The sequence below is a fragment of the Medicago sativa genome, chromosome 1 (assembly GCF_051527215.1).
Source record: "Medicago sativa cultivar Bolivia chromosome 1, Bolivia_mono, whole genome shotgun sequence".
Classification (NCBI taxonomy): Eukaryota; Viridiplantae; Streptophyta; class Magnoliopsida; order Fabales; family Fabaceae; genus Medicago; species Medicago sativa.
In genome coordinates, this window is record NC_140749.1 from 83,250,547 (window position 1) to 83,273,186 (window position 22,640).

A 22,640-nucleotide genomic window follows, 5' to 3' on the forward strand; every position below is an offset into this window, starting at 1 on the left:
TTTTTTTTATTTTTTATTTCATTTTACAGCAATTTAATTTTAACAAAACAAACTTAATTCATATCATTAATATAAAAGAATTCAATATTATGAGGAAATAATACGACGATTAGCTCAAGAAATAATCGCCCTTGCATGGGCTGCCCAACCATATTCACATGTTGTCGAACAAACTTTACCTTAAAGTTAGAAAAATAAGACAAACTAGTTTTAATGTTATAAATTATCGATCCATACTAAAATATAAGTCGTTTTAGATAAAATAATTGTCCCAAAATATAAGTCATTTTATAATACCAATGATTTTTTTTCTATCAAAGATAGTTTTGTAAAATGATTCGTAATTTCTTTTCCTTACACAAAATTAATAACATTTCTTAATAGGTGTGAAATAAACGAAACGACTTATAATTCGGGAAGTCAAGTGTGCACCTCCTCTTCAACCATGGACATCTTTGCAACCAAAACTCTCAATCGCTGTTTCTCACACAACAACCACGTGAAGTAATACCCCGCTTCATGATGAAGATTGGCATCCACATTACACCCAAGCTATTCTTGATTAGGCTTCTCTTACCACAAGCTTTTACTGCAATTTTATCACTGGATATTAAAATCAGCAATTGCATCAAGACAAGTGGGTATCAACTCAAAAACTTGGGTACTAAAATATGAGATGCTACATTCACTTGTAATATCCCAACATGCAATTGCTTTATGAAGATCCTTGCACCAAATGAAGTTGAAATCAAACTTGATTTCACTTTCCCTACACCTCTTGGCCGAACTTTTCCATCATTCTCTCAACTTGGAGGTTTTGTGTAAATCAAGCTAGAATAGTAGTTGGATGTATGTATTGTTGAGTGATTGTGGCTTGAATTGGTGATTAGAGGCAAGGAACAACAAGAAGGGTTTAAGCTGAAGCTTGGATGCATAAGTTGGAATTGGAAGCTTTGAAAGTATCCAAAATTCAATAGGTGAGTTCCTTTAACTAGAACCCAACTTTGGGTAGCTTATGTATATGCATCGTGAGAACTATTGTATTAGGTTTAATTTTTGCTTGTGTAGTTGCCCTAAAATGTGTTAGTCTTGTTGTTATGTCTGTACTGGAAATGCGATGATGTTTGCATCAATGGCAACTGGTTACACTATAAGTCTAGCCTTGTAAAAAACTGATTTTTGAGCATTAGTATCCGATTACACATTGTAGTGCAACCAGTTACAGGGGCAAGGCAGAGGCTTGATGCAACCGGTTACACCTTTCTGTGTAACTGGTTGTCATGTGTGGAAAATGTTGAAATATTTGCTTCTATGTTTTGTAATTGGCTGCCGCGGATCCTACGGAAACATTACAAACCTAATGACATTACATTAACGCAAGAGAGAATGAATTACATGTTTAATATAGTGGGAAATATTACTAACCTAATAGGAATGTTTATGTTAGAATATGATTAAGTATGATTTCATAAAATTTCTCAGATAAGTCATGTCCCTCGCAGGCTTCAGGATTAGGCTGTATTAGATTTTCCTAAAAGGGAAATCCACACAATAGTAGGAGGAGTTTCGGCTCTAGCCTGATTGATAGATATTTTAGACGAGAGTCAGATGAGTGTTTCAGGGTTATTCCACCCGGTAATTACATAAAAGCAATTCAGGTAATTTTGTATGGTACACACTATCTGTTAATAATGAATATGATAATGTGAATTAGACCAGATAGTATAGTATACATATTATTAGTGATCTTAGTATTCCCCTGCTCAGTATCACCCTAGGATAGGTGGAGCTCATCGAGACATTATGTCTCATCCGAATCCTTTTATTTGTTTTCAGATACACATGTGGCTCGTGGCAAGGTTAAGCAGAAAGCAACGGAGTGAATTATGTTGATGTGTCTCATATATTAGTATTATGTTGCTAAATGTCATGTTTTGATATCATGTACTTTGTACGTTGCAGTTTGTACTTATTATGACATTGTATGAGACATTTGTGTATTGTATTTTCATTCAGATATGACTTGTATTGTAATTTAATATATCTAGTACTAAGTTTAACGTTCATATAAATATTCTAGATAAATTTTTATGGACGTTACATCACTTGTCTCGATAAATTATATCTTCAAATTAAAAAGAAAGAAAGAACATCAACTCAACAACCAAACTCAAACATATCAGGTCCAAAGGTTTCAAACAATGGTCCCGGTCGCGTATAGGATTTGCGATTTCGGTTGTCACCGATGTTGCATTGTGGATTTCGGTTGGTGTGAATTAATTAAAATATTACACCACTTTTATGTATTGTATAATTAAAGATAGATTTGAAGTTCTAAACTAAAGAAATAGCCTAAATGAGATAAATATGTACTAAAAATGTGATTTTCATCCATCCCAATTAAATCGGGGGGTTTCATTGTACCAAAAAAAAATCGGGGGGTTTCATCGCGATCTTCTTCCACTCTATAAAATCGGGGGAAACGGTAACTTCCAATACCTTGTTGTCGCGGTCATTCTCGTCGAGGGACCTTTTTTTAAAAAACCTTGATCAGGAACATATGATGCTTAAGAGCCAAACAGGAAAATGACACAATAGTTCAATTTACGAGTGAGCACCATTGAAGGGAAATCTAGATTATTGGATCTCCGTTTCCCAAGCATCACCATCGCTGTAATTTGCTAAAAATACGTTAATTACCCTAAATTAGAATTACCGTTACTATAAAACACCCCAACACCCATAAAACCAAACACTCTTCCTCAAACCAAGGAACCCTAATTAACAAAAAAAAAATGAATTCTTCAACAATTTGTTCCCTGTTCCTTGGTTTGGTCCTAATTTCTCAATCACCATTTGCAGCAAATGCAAGACTTCTTGGTTTAGGAGGAGGAGGAGGACCACTGGTTTCCTTACTTTGCGCTGCTTCATCCAACAAGGTAGAATGTAACAAGGTTCTATCCAGCCCACAAGTCGCGCAAGCCAAGAATAACAAACAACTCTCAAAGGCTGTCATTGAAATCGCCATAAAAAAAGCGGTCGAAGGACAAGCTTTTCTTAAAGGATTGGCAAAAAAAAAATCCAAAACTTGAAACATGTGCAGGTTTTGCTTATGATGGAGTAGTTGGGTCTTTCAAAAGCTGCTTGGGTGAAATCACTGAGGATCCTCAAACTGCTAGTTATGATTGCGGTGTTGTTGCTGATGGACCTACTCAATGCGATAGAATAATGGCTGATGAGCATATTGTTAACCCTGCTATTACTGCTCTTAACAAGCAAATCCTATTCCTTAGTTCTCTTGCATCCAGAGCCGTTGATAAACTTTAAATTGCATTCCTTGCATGGTTATGTTATTTTGGGTATAATCAACCCAAAATGAGAAGAAAAAGTCGTTTAATTTTAGGGTCTCCTTAATTTGGTTTGATGATGTATATGGAAGGAGAGTCATTTAATAAAGTAAATTAATAGCAATGTGTTGCTATTCTACCGTGTTCATTTATTGTTGAGTAATTTTTTTTGATTCTCTCTTAGCAACAATTGCATTTTATTGCAGATTAATTTCTTGATAAAACATGACATATAAAATGTAGATTAGAAGCATTTGATCACATAGCAAATTAGAGGTTGAAGGAGGAGGTCTTGGATTCAATTACCGCTTACAATTGCCAATAAAAAAAACGGCAAATTTTGGGTAAGAGATGCTGTTGTCTCTAACATGAGTTAAAATTTTTATTGGATCCTTTTTTAAACTCAAATTTGTCCCTAGACTTGAACAAACTCTATGCTATACGGGTTAAATTAAAGAGTCTATTTATAACGACACTAAGGTTATCCGAAGGACAATTGAAACAAAATTGTAAGGAGACCATTCAAAAATATGACTAAAAGTTGAAAATGGAAATATTGAATTCTTTTAAAGTATTTTACCCTACCTTATCTTATCCCTGAATTTTAGCTAGACCAATTCTTTAGACCATTACTCATCTTTAAACTTGAACATATAGATTATAAAGGATACAAATTGATGTAATAGAATTGGATGAGGGGGGAGTGGATGATTATTTCATTGATCGGTACCATCATTAGCATGATATATGCTCTCTTCAACAAATAAGGAATGAAACTGTGCACAATAAATCAGAGATAACACCGTACGGATTTAGATTCTCTCCATTGAAATTTATCTCAATTTTTTTAAGTGGAATCTCAACCATCAAACATGAGAGAGAAAATGAAAAGTAAATTAAAAGCAAAAGAGGTTGGTGTATTTAAACGGTGTAAATTGAAAATAGAAAAAAACATTGAGAGAATCCAAATCCCTATTTTTACAATGAAATCGACTATGAGATGACAACTAACAATATAAATCTAATGTAGATTTGATCCACGTGATGACTTGATGGACTGTGAGTATGTGATGGGCCGTGAGTATCATGTATGTCTAATATGCCCCCTCAAAATCAAGTTGTTGGTAAGTTCATCTTGTTGGAAAAATCTTCAAATATGGATGTTGCATATGGTTTAGTTGAGAGATCCGTAGGTTGGTCTATGATGAAGACATGAGAGACTTTAAGGTTTTGTTTGGGAGTTTGGAGGAAAAAGAAAATGAGAGCTTGAAAAAAGAAGAAAGAAGTGGAAAGAATGGAGAGCATTGGAAGGTGAAAGCTTTGAGGGGTATACTTTTTTTTTTATAATACAAAATTTATTTAATTTGGATACTTTTTTTTTATAATACAAAATTTATTTAATTTGGAGGAACTAAAAAATTTATTAGAGGAACGTTTTGGGGGGTTTGGGTAAATTTTTCGAATCCAATATATATTGTTATAATACTGGCAAAATTAAAAGCACATTAATCATAAATATTCTTTTATCATTCATTAGAAAAACACTCAAAAAATTTAAAAAATTTATCTACTTTTTCCTTTAATCTCATTCCTTTAAAGCGACCCCTCCCTTCCCTTCCAAACCCCCAAACAAATTCTAAGTTTTCTATCCCAAACTTGTTTTCAAACATAATGATAACTGTGAAGATGTGTTTTATCTTGGAGTGGTAAACATATAAAGGACATAATATTGATGGATGACGAGTACCGTATATGTCCAATACAAAACTTATACTTTGCAGGTCAATTGTGAAGGCGAGAAAAACACAAGAAGGGGGGTTGAATTGTGTTTTGGAAAATTCTTCGTTTCTCCTAAAAACTGAACACACTGATCAGAAGCTAAGTGAAACAGCTTCTGAAGTGATAATCAGGATCTGAACGCAGCGGAATAAAACAGAGAGAGAGAGAGAGAAGAAGAAAGACACAAAGCAATTATATTGGTTCCTTCCACAATCCGGAAGTAGTCCAGTCCCCCTTGCACTTCCAAGGAGATTTCACTAAATGTAATATCAGATTACAATTGCTCAAGCACACAACAAGAGACTTCCTTTGCTCAAGCACACTTTGCAAGAGTCTTCCTATGCTCAAGAACACAATCAAGAGACTTCTATGCTCAAGCACAACTGCAAGAGACTTCTAAACAAAATTACACAGAAAATTATTTAAGGTTGAACACTTGATATACAATCAGATGTGCTCACAATACAAAACAGATACAGACTCTAAAAACTTATACATGCATTCACTTACATGTAAAAATATTGAGAGTCTTTCGTTCAGCATTACCAAATCTCTAAGTCTTCACTCCTTTATATAGAGGTGTGAAAGAGACGTTGTGAAATTGCCAGCACATCAAAGAGTCGTTATTGAAGCTTGATCTTTCACTAATGATCTTTTGCCTGATTTGGTTGTTGTCCTATGAAGAACCAATTTGAAATCCATTCCCATTGTGAATGAACATCTTTGCAGGCATAGCTATTATTTTGGAGCTATTTTCTTGTCTTGTAGCGTGGACACAAAACAGAGTAGTGGAGAAGGTGGTTGTACAGTTCGTACAAAGTACAATGTCAACGTTTATTGAAGATAAGGTTCCAATGCCTTCAAATCTTCACCAAAATGACCGTTGCAACCATCCACTAGTCTTCTGCAGTGTTTTCGAATCCAATAGACAGCTTTTGAAGTGTTGATCCTTGAATCTTCAGCTTGTGGTGATAATTAGCTTCTGATGAGCTTCAGCTTCTGATGAAATCGCTTCTGAACTATCCGCTTCTGATGACTATCCGCTTCTGATGACCTTCAGCTTCTGATGACCTTCAGCTTTTGATGACCTTCAGCTTCTGATGACGTCATCATTCTTCAGGAGCAATTTTGTCTTCAGATGCACTTTCATATTCAGATGCACTTCTTTTCAGATGCTTTCAAGCTTCCTTTTCTAGATTCCTTAGCTCTCTTTTTGTTCTTCAGAACCTTTACATGATGTAAATTTTTAACTATGGTCATGTACACTTGAACAAATATTAGCTAGTCCAATTTACAATTTTTAATACATTGTTATCATCAAAACTCTTTAAGGTTCATTGTTAAACACATTTTGTTCCAACAAATTGAAATAGGGGATTTACTTTTTCCACCCTATCATCTTCTCGCGCGCCCTATTTTTTTGACGAAAATGCCTATGCGATTTTTGGATTTTAGAATCCAAATTGATTTTTTCCTTTGTTGGAAAAATAAGTTTCTCACCAATTCGGATTTTATAATCCGAAAACCTCAAAAAATAGGGCGCGTTCTTTGCTATTTTCGGATTATAGAATTCGAACACCCCCTAAACACAATTTTTCAAGGGAAAAACTGTTCCGATTATATAATTCGAACTATATCAACACAAATTCTGAGTCTGTTTGTAACATGGATAACCAGTTTAAGAACAATATTAATCTTTCTAACTATCATCCCTTTGTTTGGGTCATTGTTAGTTGTTCTTAGTAAAAAAATCCCGTTTTTAGGCTACTTGATCAGATTGCTCTAAAACTTCCCATAGAAGGGATTTCTTATGGGACTTCGTCTCTCAAAATCCAAAATTTCATCGTTTAGACCCATTTTTTATTTTTTTATTTTTATATTCTCAGAAAAATCCGAAAAAAATTTCATTAGTTTTGTTTGATTTTTAGAATTTTTTGGTGGAATATTTATATTTTATGATTTTATTTGACACGGTTTTTTTTTTATCATTTTTTACTTTGTTTTTAAAAACAAAATTCAAAACTCCTGAAATGTGAGAGATTCTAATTGCTGATTATACATAAGCATATTTCAAATTATAAAATCCGAACTTAGTTTGGATGTGTTCGGATTTTAGAATCCAAAATTCCATGAACATTTTAATAAAAATTATAGGACGCGCGAGAAGTAAATAGGGTGGAAAAAAATAAACCCCTCGAAATAAAGACGTAGTGGATCTTAGACTATGTGATGGTCCATGAACTTCATTTAAACTTTTCCAAACTATCTCTTGGAGATTAATGATGCACATTTGAGGACTGCCTCTGCGGATTACCATTGAGCTTTTCATTTTTAGTGGGAAAAACATAATAAGAAATAAAAGAAAGGTCTTATTATTGTACTGTTTACAAATATTTTACTAATAAAAGTTCATGGTTATGAATTAAACCTTAAACTTTGTACTCCTTTAATCTCTATATATAAACATTCATTTGATTAAAATTTTGTCCTTAATTTTAAGTCACTTTTCAAATTACTAAATGCATTAATTAATATATTTTTTCAAACATATCCGTAATTAATACTACTAACTTGTATTGAAATATGAAAAGTTAAATTTAACATACACATAAATAAAGGAGAATTTTGTAATATTAACACACAAAATAGACACGTTAATTGCACTAACAATTTTTCTTAAGAAATGTGAAAAGGCGAAGAGATCTTATACATTTGGGACATAAAGGGTATCATGTTAAGTCTTTGCGGTTGATATATCACCCTCATTAGTCCCTTAAACTAAGCATATATCAAGAGATAGATTTTTTTACCGCAATTTAATTCTAACAAAACAAACTTAATTCATATCATTAATATAAAATAATTCAATATTAAGAGGAACAAATTCAATAATATGGCGATTAGGTCAAGAAATAAATGCCCTTACATAAGTATGTGCAACCATATTCACTTGTTGTCGAACAAATTTTGCCTCAACGCTGGAAAAATAAGACAAACTAGTTTTGATGCTAGAAGTTATTCCACTTGCACAAATATAAGTCATTTAGAAAGAATAATTGTCCCAAACCCAAAATATAAGTCGTGTTTTTTTTTTGGTGGTCGGGGTTCGAACCCCGAACCTTGCATATTTTATACATTGTCTTTACCAACTGAACTAACCTCACGAGGACACATAAGTCGTTTTATAATACTAATGAAACGTTAATATTATTTTTCCTATTATACCTTTAACTATATTTATTGTTCTTTCTCTTTTTAATTCTTTAATTTATCTTTCAGATAACATTAAACAAAGATAATTTTATAAAATAATTCATAATTTCTTTTTCTCACATAAAACTTATTACATTACTTGTGAAATAACCAAAACAGATGAAGATTGGCACGGACATTACACCCAAGCCATTATTGATTAGGCTTGTCCCACCACAAGCTTTTACTGTATCAAGACAAGTAGGTATCAACTCAAAAACTTGGGTGTACTAAAATATGAGATGCTACATTCACATGTCCCGATAAATGATACCTTCAAATTAAGAAGAAAAAAAAAAGTCAACTCAACAACCAAACTCTAACATATCCGGACCAAGGTTTCAAATAAAATAACAGTTGCGTATATGATTTTGCAATTTTGACTGCCACGGATGTTGCGTTATGGATTTGCGGTTGGTGTGAATTACTTACATTACACTATTCTTATGTAATGTATAATTGAAGATAGATTTGAAGTTCTAAACTAGAAAAAGAGCGAACTTAAAACAGATAATTATGCACTAAAAATGTGATTTCCATCCATCTCAACTAAAAAAATAACAGGTTCTATGTATATTTTCTTGAACTTTTCTTTTGGTAGTAACAGTGTTTCGTTGCGGCTGTGACGGTGTATCCTCGTGATCTTTTTTCACTATAAAATCCATGAAACGGTAGCGTGAAATACCAATACCTTGTTGTCGCGGTCATTCTCGTCGAGGGACCTTTTTTTAAAAAACCTTGATCAGGACCATATGATGCTTAAGAGCCAAACAGGAAAATGATACAAGAGTTCAATTTACGAGTGAACACCATTGAAGGGAAATCTAGATTATTGGATCACCGTTTCCCAAGCATCACCGTCGCTGTGATTTGCTAAAAATACGTTAATTACCCTAAATTAGAATTTCCGTTGCTATAAAACACCCCAACACCTATGAAACCAAACACACTCTTCCTCAAACCAAGGAACCCTAATTAAAAAAAAAATGAATTCTTCAACAATTTGTTCCCTGTTCCTTGGTTTGATTCTAATTTCTCAATCACCATTTGCAGCAAATGCAAAACTTCTTGGTTTAGGAGGAGGAGGAGTACCACTAGTTTCCTTAATTTGCGCTGCTTCATCCAACAAGGTAGAATGCAGAAAGGTTCTATCAAGCCCACAAATCGCGCAAGCCAAGAATTACAAAGAACTCTCAAAGGCTATCACTGAAATCGCCATAAAAAAAGCAGTCGAAGGAGAAGCTTTCCTTAAAGGATTGGCACAGAAAAGTAAATCTGAAGCCCTTAACAGATGTGCAATTTCTTATAGTTCAATAGTTGGGAATTTCCATAGTTGCTTGAATTTTATTGCTGGGGATCCCGAGACTATTAGTTATGATTGCCAACTTGCTGCTGATAAACATACTGAATGCGAAAGTGCAATGGCTGGTACTGTTAACCGGGAGCAGATTCTCTCCCGTGTAATTTTTCTCCAGTTCTCTCCCGTGGCATATCTCAGCCGTTCATTTATTACAAGGAAAGATCAATGGATTGGAATTAAAACACATGAATGGCTTGTCGTTTTGCCCTTTGGTTTTTTCTCTCTTTTGTTTTTCTGTTCGTTTTGACTTATCTCCCGTTTTCACCTTTTTTTCCTCACAAAACCCACCTTAATCTTACTTGTTCAAAAGACCCATCCCCACTAATTGCAACTCCATCATCATCTTGGTCTCCACACCAACGCCGTTTGCAACCATTCATGATGGGATAACAGTGATTCGCGATGGGAAATCACCAACGCCATTTGCAACTGTGATTCACGATGGGATAACAATGATTTGGCGACGGGAAATTGAATTTGTGGTTGAAGTAGCGACAACCCCTTCCTAGGTCCAAACGAAACGTGTGGGGAATTCCGGGGTGGAGCAGGTGCGGCGGTTGAGCAGTGCGGTGGTGGAGAAGTCCCTCTTCCTTCCTTCTCCCATTCTTTGCATATAATTTTGTCAATGTTTAATATTTTTCTCTTGAGTTTGCTTCCATTTTCTTTTAAGCATGGTTAATTAATTTCTTGTTGATTCTGACTTATTGAATATCAAATTAATTTCAGGTTTATTTGCCTCTGGCTAGCTATCTTGAATACTATCAATTAGTTGCTTGGAAAGTATGACAATTGCTTAGATTATGGTATGACCAATAATGAGACATTTGAGGTCGATGAGGTGGTGGAGAATATTAAGACTATTTCTTGGATTTGCAGCTTGAAAAGATTAAAATTCTGATCGAGTTTGTAATACGGATGCTGTTGGAATCCTCAGAAATGCTTAAGTAGATAGTTTGGAGGGATTTCATTTCAGGCGTTTTGTTTCGTTTTTGTCTGTTTTCAGCTGCTGTCATGGTTGTTAACAGCTTCTGCAATGTCTATTTTTGGCTGCAGTTTGGTTATGTTTGATCCAATGTACTTTTTTGTGTCCTGTAGGTGTGGCTTTGTGTGTGGGGATGTATTTTTATAGCTTTGTTTTAGGCAGGCCCTGTAATTGCCTTTGCGCTGGGGTCTTGTAATTGTTCCTTTGACAATTAAAGAGGAAGAACTATTAGCTTGTATTAGGTTCTTTGTACATCAATGTATGGTTTTAACATGTGATCTTAAGATCTTGTACTTCGAAATTTCGATCAATGGAACCTTATTATTTGTATAGCTTGTACTTGTGATCAATGCAATATTTCGCTGCTTGTTGACAGTTTAAAATAACATATGAAACTGCTGTTACAGGTTTTGTCCATTAATATGAAAAGTTGGACACCAAAACTATAATTATGTGGCCATTGCACTGCTAGAATAGTGCAGAATAACAACACATAAAACTGCTGCTACAACAGTTAAAATTGCTGCTAGAATAGTGCAGAAAAACAAATTTTACACTGCTAGAATAGTGCAGAAAAACAACATAATTTATGCTATGGCTGGGGCAGTGCACTACTAGAATAGTGCAGAAAAATAAATTTTGCAGATGCAAAACCAACATGTATCAGCAATAAAAAGACATAGAAAGTTTGATCATATTCAAATTAAAAACTGAACTTGTCAAATTTAAAACTATTACAACCACCAAAGCTACTACAATTTTCACCAATTTCTCACAAAATCATAGACCAATCCACCAAAATAAAAGGCAAATACAGTAGTGGAGCGTACAAACAGATCCAGATACACAATAGTTTGGTAAATTAGCCACTAGTATGAAACCACTATAACAAAATCTCAGTTTTGCGATCAACTCTCCCGATCCAGTTGCGCTTGAGGAGGCCATTCTGACTTGCGATTTGAAACTTGGTGGAAGTCTCCACTTAACGATTGGAGATAAGTATCATTTTGTGAATCCTATACTATTGACAAAGTATAAACAACGGTTAAAAGGATTCTAAAAGGATATAAATGTTAAAACACAACAATGAAAACAGAAAAACTACCATTAATAGTCTAGTAAAACTATGAGAATTCGAAACAAATTGAGGTGGATGTGAGCTCGACACAACCGGTTGTGAACTCGACACAACAAACATGTTATTTGGAACAACATTATCCTACGTAACAGCAACACACAATGAAATTTAACTTTAGAAGCTAAAAGGCAGAGATTTATTAAATCCAATTTTTCCACTCTAACAGAAATAACAAACAAACAGTTAGCTATGGCTAACACAGAAAAGATGCTTGCACTAGTAAGTGTTCATGTTCTATCTTTAATCCTTAAGGGAAAAATCAAATGGAAAAGATTGCCCTTCTGATTATTAGTTTTCACTATTATTACTAGTCTGAAGTATGTTTAATGATAAATTAATGCATGGAATCAAATGAAATGAGAACAATGGATTGTTACCTGTTACCTTGAGACAATGGAGACAATGAATTTGAAACAATAGGGAGAGACAACGTTTAATACTGCTGCGGAGACAAAGATAACGGTGACGGCGATGGCAATCAAGGAGCACGTCGATGGTAATCAGCGGAGACAACGATAACGGTAACGGCGATGGCAATCAAGGAATACGTCGGTGGTAATCAATGGAGCACGGCGACGACGTTCATTGGTTCTATGTTGTTATGGAAGCTGAAGCGGTTTCTATTTTTCTCCGGGAAGCCAGAACGTGAAAAGGGATGGAAATGAAAATGACATATTAAAATGAATGAAGGGTTAAGATCAATTAAGGTGTCATTAAAAGGAATGGATGGCCAAGATTATTTCACAGGAGAAAACAGGAGGAAATTTCCACTGGAGTGGATCCTCTCCCCTGTTAACCCTGCTGTTACTGCTCTTAACCATCAAATCTCATTCTTGTGTGGGCTTATTTTCCAATCTATTAAAAAACTTCCGAACTACTAAAGCCGTCCCTGATTATCTAATTATAAGACCCTTTTGTGTTTTTTCTGTCTCTTTTATAAAACCCCTTTCAAATCTCACTTTACATTAATTATTTCTTTACCACTATATCTTTATTTATGTTGCATATTTTCTTGCATATTTTTCTACAATGTATAATAAATACTCTATGAAATATCCACTAATTCTCTTTCATATAAATGGTAAGCATGTAAAATAATAACAATTGTCAACAAAATTAATTCAACAATCAACTTTCTTAATTCCCTTGTTTTTCTCAAAAGGGTCCAATAATTAAGTACAGAGGTAATATTGATAAACTTTAAATTGCATTCCTTCCATGGTTATGTTATTTTGTGTATTCTCAACCCAAATGAGAAGAAGATTGTGATGGTTAATCTTGGTTTGGATGTATTCTAATTTTAGGGTCTCCTTAATTTGGTGCGAGTGCGATGATGTATATTCAGGGAGAGTCATTTAATAAAGTATATTAATATTATACCGTGTGTTCGGATATTTATCGTTGAGTAATTTTATTTCTTTCTCTTTGCAAGAATTATATTTTATTGCAGATTAATAAAACATGACATATAAAAAAATGTAGATTAGAAGCATTTCACATAGCAAGGATTCAATCCACATAAACTAACATTTACAATTGCCTATAAAAAACATAGCAAATTATGGGTAAGAGAAACTGTTGTCTCTAAAACGAGTCCAAAGTTTTATTGGATCCTTTTTTAAACTCAAATTTGTCCCTAGACTTGAACAAACTCTATGCTCTACAGGTTAAATTAAAGAGTCTATTTATAAGGCGATAATGAGTTGATCCGAAGGATAATTGAAACAAAATTGTAAGGAGACCATTCAAAAATATGACTAAAAGTTGAAAATGAATATATTTAATTCTTTTATAGTATTTTATCCAACCCTAACTTATCCCTAATTTTTTGCTAGACCAATTCTTTAGACCATAACTCATCTTTTTTTTTTTTTTTGAAGAAGCTAAAATGGAATTTATTAAAATCACAATGAATCCTAACTAGCACAAGGAATGCTAAGATAGGATTCGTAACATAGCAAAATAGTACAAAGGAAACAACCACCACTCATCTTTAAACGTGAACAAATAGATTATAAAGGATACAAATTGATGTAATAGAATTGGATAATTATTTAATTTTTGAGGGGGGAGTGGATGACTATTTCATTGATCGGTACCATCATTAGCATGATATATGCTATCTTCAACAAATAAGGAATGAAATTGTGCACAATAAATCAGAGATAACACCTTACAGATTTAGAGAGAAAATGAAAATTAAATTAAAAGGTAAAAAGGTTGGTGTATTTAAAGGGTATACAATGAAAATAGAAAAAAAAATTAAGAGATTCTAAATCCCAACTGTACAATGAAATCGTCTATGAGATGACAGCTAACAATACAAATTTAATGTAGTTTGATCCAAGTGATGACTTGATTAAGAGTGAGTATGTGATGGGCCATGAGTATCATGTATGTCCAATATGCCCCCTCAAAATCAAGTTATTGTTGGTAAGTTCATCCTGTTGGAAAAATCTTCAAATATGGATGTTGCAAGGGGTTTAGTTAAAAGATCCGTAGGTTGGTTTATGGGGAAGATTTGAAAGACTCTGTTTGGGAGTTTGGAGGGAAAAGAAAAGGAGAGTTTGAAAAAAAGAAAAAAGAAGTGGAAAGAATGGAGAACATTGGAAGGTGTGAGCTTTGAGGGGTTTACCTTTTTTTTTTTTTTTTATAATACAAAATTTCTTTAATTTGAAGGAACTAAAAATTGTATTAGAGGAATGTTTTGGGGGGTTTGGGTAAATTTTCCAAATCCAATATATATTGTTATAATACTCACAAAATTAAAAGTACATTAATCGTAAGTATTCTTTTATCATTCATTAGAAAAACACTAAAAAAATGTAAAAGATTTGTCTACTTTTTCCTTTAATCTCATCCCTCTAAAATGACCCCCTCCCTTCCCTTCCAAACTCCAAAACAAATTCTAAGTTTTCTATCCCAAACTTGTTTTCAAACATAATGATCATCTGTGAAGATGTGTTTCATCTTGGAGTTGTAAACGTATAAAGTACATAATATTAATGGACCGCGAGTACCATGCATGTACAATACAAAACTCATACTTTGCAGGTCAATTGAAATAGGGGATTTATTTTTCCCACCCTATCACCTTCTCGTGCGCCCTATGTTTTTTTTTACGAAAATGCCCATGTGATTTTCAAATTTTAGAATCCAAATTGAGTTTTTCCATTGTTATGGGCTGAAAAAAAAATGAGTTTTTTCACAAAATCGGATTTTGTAATCCAAAAACCTCAAAAAAATAGGATGTGTTCCTTACCTTTTAGGATTATAGAATCCGAACACCTCCTAAACATCCTTTTTCAAGAGAAAAACTGTTCGGATTATATAATCTTAACCGTATCAGCACAAATTCTGAGTCTGTTTGTAACATGGATAACCATTTTAAGGACAATATTAATCTTCATAACTCTCATCCTTCTGTTTTAGGCCATTGTTAGTTGTTCTTAGTTAAAAATCCAATTTTCGGCCAACTTAATCAGATTGCTCTGAAACTTCCACAGAAAATCAGAAGAAAAAAAATCAAGGATCAAGTCTCCCTTAGAAGAGACTTCTTATGGGACTCCGCCCCTCAAAATCCAAAATTCCATCCTTTAGACCCATTTTTCATTTATTTTTTTTTAGTTTTCCTTATTCTTAGAAAAATCCGAAAAAATTTCCATTAGTTTTATTTGATTTTTAGAATTTTTTGGTCGTATTTTTGTGATTTTATTTGACAGGTTATTATCATTTTTTACTTTTTTTTTATTGTTTTTAAAAGCAAAATTAAAAACTGGTGAAATGTGAGAGATTCTGATTGCTGATTATGCATAAGCATATTTCAGATTATAAAATCAGAACTTAGTTTGGATGTGTTCGAATTTTAGAATCCGAAATCTCATAGGCATTTTTATAAAAATTATAGGGCGTGCGAGAAGTAGATAGGGTGGAAAAAGTAAACCCCTTAAAATAGAGATGTAGTGGATCTTAGAGTATGTGATCGACCATGAACTTGACATAGACTTTTGAAAATTGCTATCCTCCCATCAAGATTTGCTCACTAACCCAACGTGACTTAAGTCACGTTGAACTCAACATGAGTTAAGTCACGCTGATTATGCGTCAACGTGACTTAACTCACGTAGGTCGTAACCCAGCATGAGTTAAGTCACGCAGGGCCTGTGTCCAGTACCAAAACAACTGTTTTGACATTTTTCTCTGATTTTCTTCATTCATTCATACTTTGATACATCAATTCCATCATTTTCATCCTTGTACTCATTCATTCATGCTATAGTTCATTCATTCATACATACATTCATTTATTCATTCAAAATGTAAATACGCAAAATAAACCGTAAATGAACCAATTAGATACGTTAATTGCACCAACAAATTTTGTTAAGAAATGCGAAAAGGCAAATGGATCTTATATATTGGGACAGAAGGAGTATCAAATTTAGTCTTTGCACTTGATCTCACCCTCATTAGTCCCATAAACTAAGAATATATCATGAGATAGATTTTTTTACTACAATTTAATTTTAACAAAAAAAAACTCAATTCAAATCATTAATAGAAAAGAATTAAATATTAAGAGGAACAATTTCAATAATATGGCGATTAAGAAATAATTGCCCTTACATAAGTATGTGCAACCATATTCACTTGTTGTCGAACAAATTTTGCCTCAACGCTAGAAATCCAAGACAACTTAGTTTTAATGCTAGAAATTATTCCATATTTACCAAAATATAAGTCATTTAGAAAAAATAATTGTCCCAAAACATAAGTCGTTTTATAATACTAATGAAACGTTAATATTATTTTTCTTGTTACCCCTTTAACTATATTTATTATTCTTTCTCTTTTTAATTCTTTAATCTATCTTTCAGGTAATATTAAACAAAGATAATTTTGTAAAATAATTCATAATTTCTTTTTCTCACATAAAACTTATTACATTACTTAATATGTGTTAAATAACCAAAACGATTTTTCAACCTTGGACTTCTATGTAACCAAAACTCTCCAACGTTGTTTCTCACACAACAACCACGTGAAGTAATACCCCGCTTCATGATGAAGATTGGCATCCACATTACACCCAAGCCATTCTTGATTAGGCTTCTCTTACCACAAGCTTTTCCCGCAATTTAATCACTGAATTTCTAAGTCAGCAACTGCATCAAGACAAGTAGGTATAAACTCAAAAACTTGGGCACTAGAATATGAGATGCTACATTCACTTGTCTCAATAAATGATATCTTCAAATTTAAAAAAAAAAAAAAAAAAGTCCACTCATCAACCAAACTCAAACATATCCGGACAAAGGTTTCAAATAAAATAACAGTTGCGTATATGATTTTTGCAATTTTGATTGCCACGGTCGTTGCGTTATGGATTGCGGTTGGTGTGAATTACTTACAATATTACACCAGTCTTATGTAATGTATAATTGAAGATAGATTTGAAGTTCTAAACTAGAGAAAGAGCGAACCTAAAGCAGATAATTATGCACTAAAAATGTGATTTTCATCCATCTCAATTAAAAAATAACGGGTTCTATGTATATTGTCATGAACAACGTTTTCTTTTGGTAGTAACAGTGTTTCGTTGTGGCTGTGACGGCATTTCCTCGTTATCTTTTTTCACTCTATAAAATTGGGGGAAACGGTAACGGCAACTACCAATACCTTGTTGTCGCGGTCATTCTCGTCGAGGGACTTTTTTTAAAAAACCTTTATCAGGACCATATGATGCATATGCTAGAGAGGAAAATGACACAAGAGTTCAATTTTCCAGCGTACCCCATTGAAGGGAAATTTAGATTATTGGATCACCATTTCCCAAGCATCACCATCGCTGTGATTTGCTAAAAATATGTTAATTACCCTAAATTAGAATTTCTGTTACTACAAAACACCCCAACAGCTATGAAACCAAACACACTCTTCCTCAAACCAAGGAACCCTAATTTAAAAAGAAAAATGAATTCTTCAACAATTTGTTCCATGTTCCTTGGTTTGATTCTAATTTCTCAATCACCATTCACAGCAAATGCAAGATTTCTTGATTTAGGAGGAGGAGGAGGAGGAGGAGGAGGAGGAGGAGTACCACTAGTTTCCTTATTTTGCGGCAGTTGATACAACAAGGTAGAATGCAGCAAGGTTCTATCAAGCCCACAAACCGCGCAAGCCAAGAATTACAAAGAACTCTCAAAGGCTATCACTGAAATCGCCATGAAAAAAGCAGTCGAAGGAGAAGCTTTCCTTAAAGGATTGGCACAGAAAAGTAAATCTCAAGCGCTTGACACATGTGCAAATTCTTATAGATCAGTAGTTTTTGATTTCAAATGTTGCTTCGATTTTATTGAAGGGGATCCTAATACTATTAGTTATGATTGCGAAATTGCTGCTGATAAACCTCCTCTATGCGATGGCGCAATGGCTGGTACTAACCCTGCTGTTACTGCTCTTAACCGTCAAATCTCATTCCTTATTGGGCTTATTTCCTCAGCTATTGCTCAACTTCCAAACTATTATTTAACGGAGGGGGTAGTAAATTGATTTCCTTTCATGGCTACGTTATTTCGGGAAAACTCAACCCAAATTGAGAAGAAGATTGTGATGGTTTGGATGTATTCTAGTTTTAGGGTCTCCTTAATTTGGTGCGATGATGTATCTGGAGGGAGAGTCATTTAACAAAGTAAATTAATAGCAATTTGTTGCTATTCTACCGTGTTCGAATATGGATATTTATTTTTATTTTTATTTCATTGGCCACAAGTATAATTCATTTAACTTGGGAGAGTCATTTTTATTTTTGTTTTGCTTAACACATCATATTTAATTAAAAATAAATAAAAAAACACAAAAATTTAAAAATTTAAAAAATGTGAAAATTAATTTTCGAAAATTTTAAAAAATAAAAAAAATCGAAATAAAATATTAAGATTTTTTTTCTCAAAAAAATAAAAAATCTGGAACTTAACTTTCAAAATAAAAAATTTAGAAAAGATATTTCTTAAATTAGAAAAACATATTTGAAATTAAAAAAGTTCAGGTTTTTTTCAAAATAAAAAGTCTAAAAAACATTTTTCGAAATAAAACTTTTTATTTTTTCCAGAATAAAAACAAAAAATTAGAAAAAGTCAAAAGTTTTATTTCGAAAAAATATATTTTATTTTTTAAATATATAATTTTATTACAAATATAAAAAAAATATTTTTAAATATTTTTATTTTTAAATAAGATAAAAACTTATCTTATTTTTAAATATATATTTTATTTGACAGGTTATTATCAATTTTTACTTTGTTTTTTTGGTTGTGTTTGAAAGCAAAATTCAAAACTGGTGAAATGTGAGAGATTCTGATCGATTATCATAAGCATATTTCGGATTATAAAATCCGAACTTAGTTTGGATCTGTTCGAATTTTAGAATCCGAAATCCCATAGGCATTTTCGTAAAAATTATAGGACGTGCGAGAAGTAGATATGGTGGGAAAAGTAAACCCCTTGAAATAGAGATGTAGTGGATCTTAAAGTATTGGATGGACCATGAACTTCATTTAAACTTTTCCAAACTATCTCTTATTCAAAACGATGCACATTTGAGGACTGCCTCTGCGGATTACTATTGAGCTTTCCATTTTTAGTGGGAAAAACTTAATAATAAATAAAAGAAAGGTCTTATTATTATACTGTTTACAAATATTTTATCAATAAAAGTCCATGGTTTCGAATTAAACCTTAAACTTTGTACTCCATCTATCTCTATATATAAACACTCATTTCATTAAAAATTTGTCTTTAATTTTAAGTCACTTTTCAAATTACTAAATGCATTGATTATTTTATTTTTTTTTTCAAACATACCACTAATTAATACTACTAACTTGAATTTAAATATGAAAAGTTAAATTTAATACACACACAAACAAATGACAATTTGATAATATTAACACACAAAATAGACATGTTAATTGCACCAACAACTTTTGTTAACAAATGTGAAAAGGCAAATGGATCTTATATACTGGGACACGGAAGGAGTATCAAATTTAGTCTTTGCACTTGATCTCACCCTCATTAGTCCCTTAAACTAAGCATTTATCACGAGCTAGACTTTTTTACCACAATTTATTTTTAGCAAAACAAACTTGATTCATATCATTAATAGAAAAGAATTCAATTTTAAGAGGAACAATTTCAATAATATGACGATTAAGAAATAACTGCCCTTACATAAGTGTCCTTGTGAGTTTAACTCAATTGGCATAGACAATGCATAATATATGCAATGTCCGGGGTTCAAATCCCTGCCACCACCAAAAAAATAAAAAAAAAGTATACGCAACCATATTCACTTGTTGTCGAACAAATTTTGCCTCAACGCTAGAAATCTAAGACAAACTAGTTTTAATGCAAGAAATTATTCCATATTTACCAAAATATAAGTCATTTAGAAAAAATGATTGTCCCAAAACATAGGTCGTTTTATAATACGAATGAAACATTAATATTATTTTTCCTTTTATACCTTTAACTATATTTATTATTCTTTTTCTTTTTAATTTTTTAATTTATCTTTCAGGTAACATTAAACAAAGATAATTTTATAAAATAATTCATAATTTCTTTTTAACGCATAAAACTTATTACATTACTTAATATGTGTTAAATAACCAAATTGACTCTTCAACCTTGGACTTCTATGTAACCAAAACTCTCCAACGTTGTTTCTCACACAACAACCACGTGAAGTAATACCCCGCTTCATGATGAAGATTGGCATCCACATTACACCCAAGCCATTCTTGATTAGGCTTCTCTTACCACAAGCTTTTACTGCAATTAAATCACTGCATTTCTAAGTCAGCAACTGCATCAAGACAAGTAGGTATCAACTCAAAAACTTGGGTACTAGAATATGAGATGCTACCTTCAGTTGTCTCAATAAATGATATCTTCAAATTAAAATAAAAATAAAGTCAACTCAGCAATCAAACTCAAACATATACCAAGGTTTCAAATAAAATAACAGTTGCGTATATGATTTTGCAATTTTGATTGCCATGAACGTTACGTTATGGATTGCGGTTGGTGTGAATTACTTACAATATTACACCAGTCTTATGTAATGTATAATTGAAGATAGATTTGAAGTTCTAAACTAGAGTAAGAGCGAACCTAAAGCAGATAATTATGCACTAAAAATGTGATTTTCATCCATCTTAATTACAAAATAACGAGTTCTATGTATATTGTCATGAGCAGTGTTTTCTTTTGGTAATAACGGTGTTTCGTTGCAGCTGTGACGACGTTTCCTCGTGATCTTTTTTCACTCTATAAAATCGGGGGAAACGGTAACGGCAACTACCAATACCTTGTTGTCGCGGTCATTCTCATCTAGGGACCTTTTTTTAAAAAAAAAACTTTATCAAGACCATATGATGCTTAAGAGCTAAACAGGAAAATGACACAAGAGTTCAATTTTCTATTGAACCCCATTGAAGGGAAAACTAGATTATTGGATCACCATTTCCCAAGCATCACAACAATCACTGTGATTTGCTAAAAATACGTTAATTACCCTAAATTAAAATTTCCGTTACTACAAAACACCCCAACACCTATGAAACCAAACACACTCTTCCTCAAACCAAGGAACCCTAATTAAAAAAAATGAATTCTTCAACAATTTGTTCCATCTTCCTTGGTTTGATTCTAATTTCTCAATCACCATTTGCAGCAAATGCAAGACTTCTTGATTTAGGAGGAGGAGGAGTACCACTAGTTTCCTTACTTTGCGGCCGTTCATCTGACAAGGTAGAATGCATCAAGGTTCTATCAGCCCACAAACCGCGCAAGCCAAGAATAACAAAGAACTCTCAAAGGCTGTCGCTGAAATCGCCATTAAAAAAGCGGTCGAAGGAGAAGCTTTCCTTAAAGGATTGGCACAGAAAAGTAAATCTCAAGCGCTTGACACATGTGCAACTTCTTATAGTTCAGTAGTTCGGGATTTCAAAAATTGCTGGGATTTTGCTGATGGGGATTCTAATACTATTAGTTATGATTGCGTAATTGCTGCTGATCAACCTACTCTATGCGATAGTGTAATGGCTGGTACGGTTAACCCTGCTGTTACTGCTCTTAACCGTCAAACCTTATTCCTTTGTGGGCTTATTTACGAAGCTATTTTTAAACTTCCGAACTATTTGACGGAGGGGGGTAAGCAATTGATGTTTTGTTAATGTTTGGGGTAATTGCCTATTTACTCAACTTTGAATTGCATTCCTTTCATGGATATGTTATTATGGGAAAAACTACCCAAAATGAGAAGAAGATTGTGATGGTTAATCTCGGTTTGGATTTATTCTAATTTTAGGGTCTCCTTAATTTGGTGTGATAATGTATATGGAGGGAGAGTCATTTAATAAAGTAAATTAATAGCAATTTGTTGCTATTCTACCGTGTTCGGATATTTATTGTTGAGTAATTTTATTTCTTTTTCTTTGCAAGAATTATATTTTATTGCAGATTAATAAAACATGACATAAATTTAGATTAGAAGCATTTCACATAGCAAATTAGGGGTTGAAGGAGGAGGTCTTGGATTCAATTCACATAAACTAACATTTACAATTGTCTATAAAAAAAACATAGCAAATTATGTGTAAGAGAAGCTGTTGTCTCTAACATGAGTCCAAATTTTTATTGGATCCTTTTTTAAACTCAAATTTGTCCCTAGACTTGAACAAACTACATGCGTACGGGTTAAATTAAAGAGTCTAT

At 33.0% G+C, this 22,640-nt stretch overlaps 1 protein-coding gene, 2 long non-coding RNA genes and 3 pseudogenes across 3 annotated transcripts; 5 read left to right on the forward strand and 1 right to left on the reverse strand.

Annotated features, from left to right (window-relative positions):
* Positions 1-2,733: 2,733 nt before the first annotated feature.
* LOC146958249 (uncharacterized) lies at positions 2,734-3,495 on the forward strand (annotated as a pseudogene).
* A 5,816-nt stretch (positions 3,496-9,311) lies between these two features.
* LOC146958250 (uncharacterized) lies at positions 9,312-12,844 on the forward strand. Its single transcript, XM_085739794.1, has 2 exons — positions 9,312-9,811; positions 12,635-12,844. Exons 1-2 carry the CDS (start codon positions 9,365-9,367, stop codon positions 12,737-12,739), a joined length of 552 nt encoding a protein of 183 aa, XP_085595920.1. The 5' UTR covers positions 9,312-9,364; the 3' UTR covers positions 12,740-12,844.
* On the forward strand, positions 9,982-11,052 carry LOC146958251 (uncharacterized). The gene is made up of 2 exons (XR_015024594.1): positions 9,982-10,365; positions 10,465-11,052. It is a non-coding gene; the product is annotated as an uncharacterized LOC146958251 (long non-coding RNA).
* Positions 11,401-12,648, reverse strand: LOC146958252 (uncharacterized). The gene is made up of 2 exons (XR_015024595.1): positions 12,236-12,648; positions 11,401-11,736 (listed from the first exon to the last, which is right to left on the reverse strand). It is a non-coding gene; the product is annotated as an uncharacterized LOC146958252 (long non-coding RNA).
* A 4,955-nt stretch (positions 12,845-17,799) lies between the features above and the next one.
* LOC146958253 (uncharacterized) lies at positions 17,800-18,574 on the forward strand (annotated as a pseudogene).
* Positions 18,575-21,473: 2,899 nt separating this feature from the next.
* On the forward strand, positions 21,474-22,329 carry LOC146958254 (uncharacterized; annotated as a pseudogene).
* Positions 22,330-22,640: the final 311 nt, after the last annotated feature.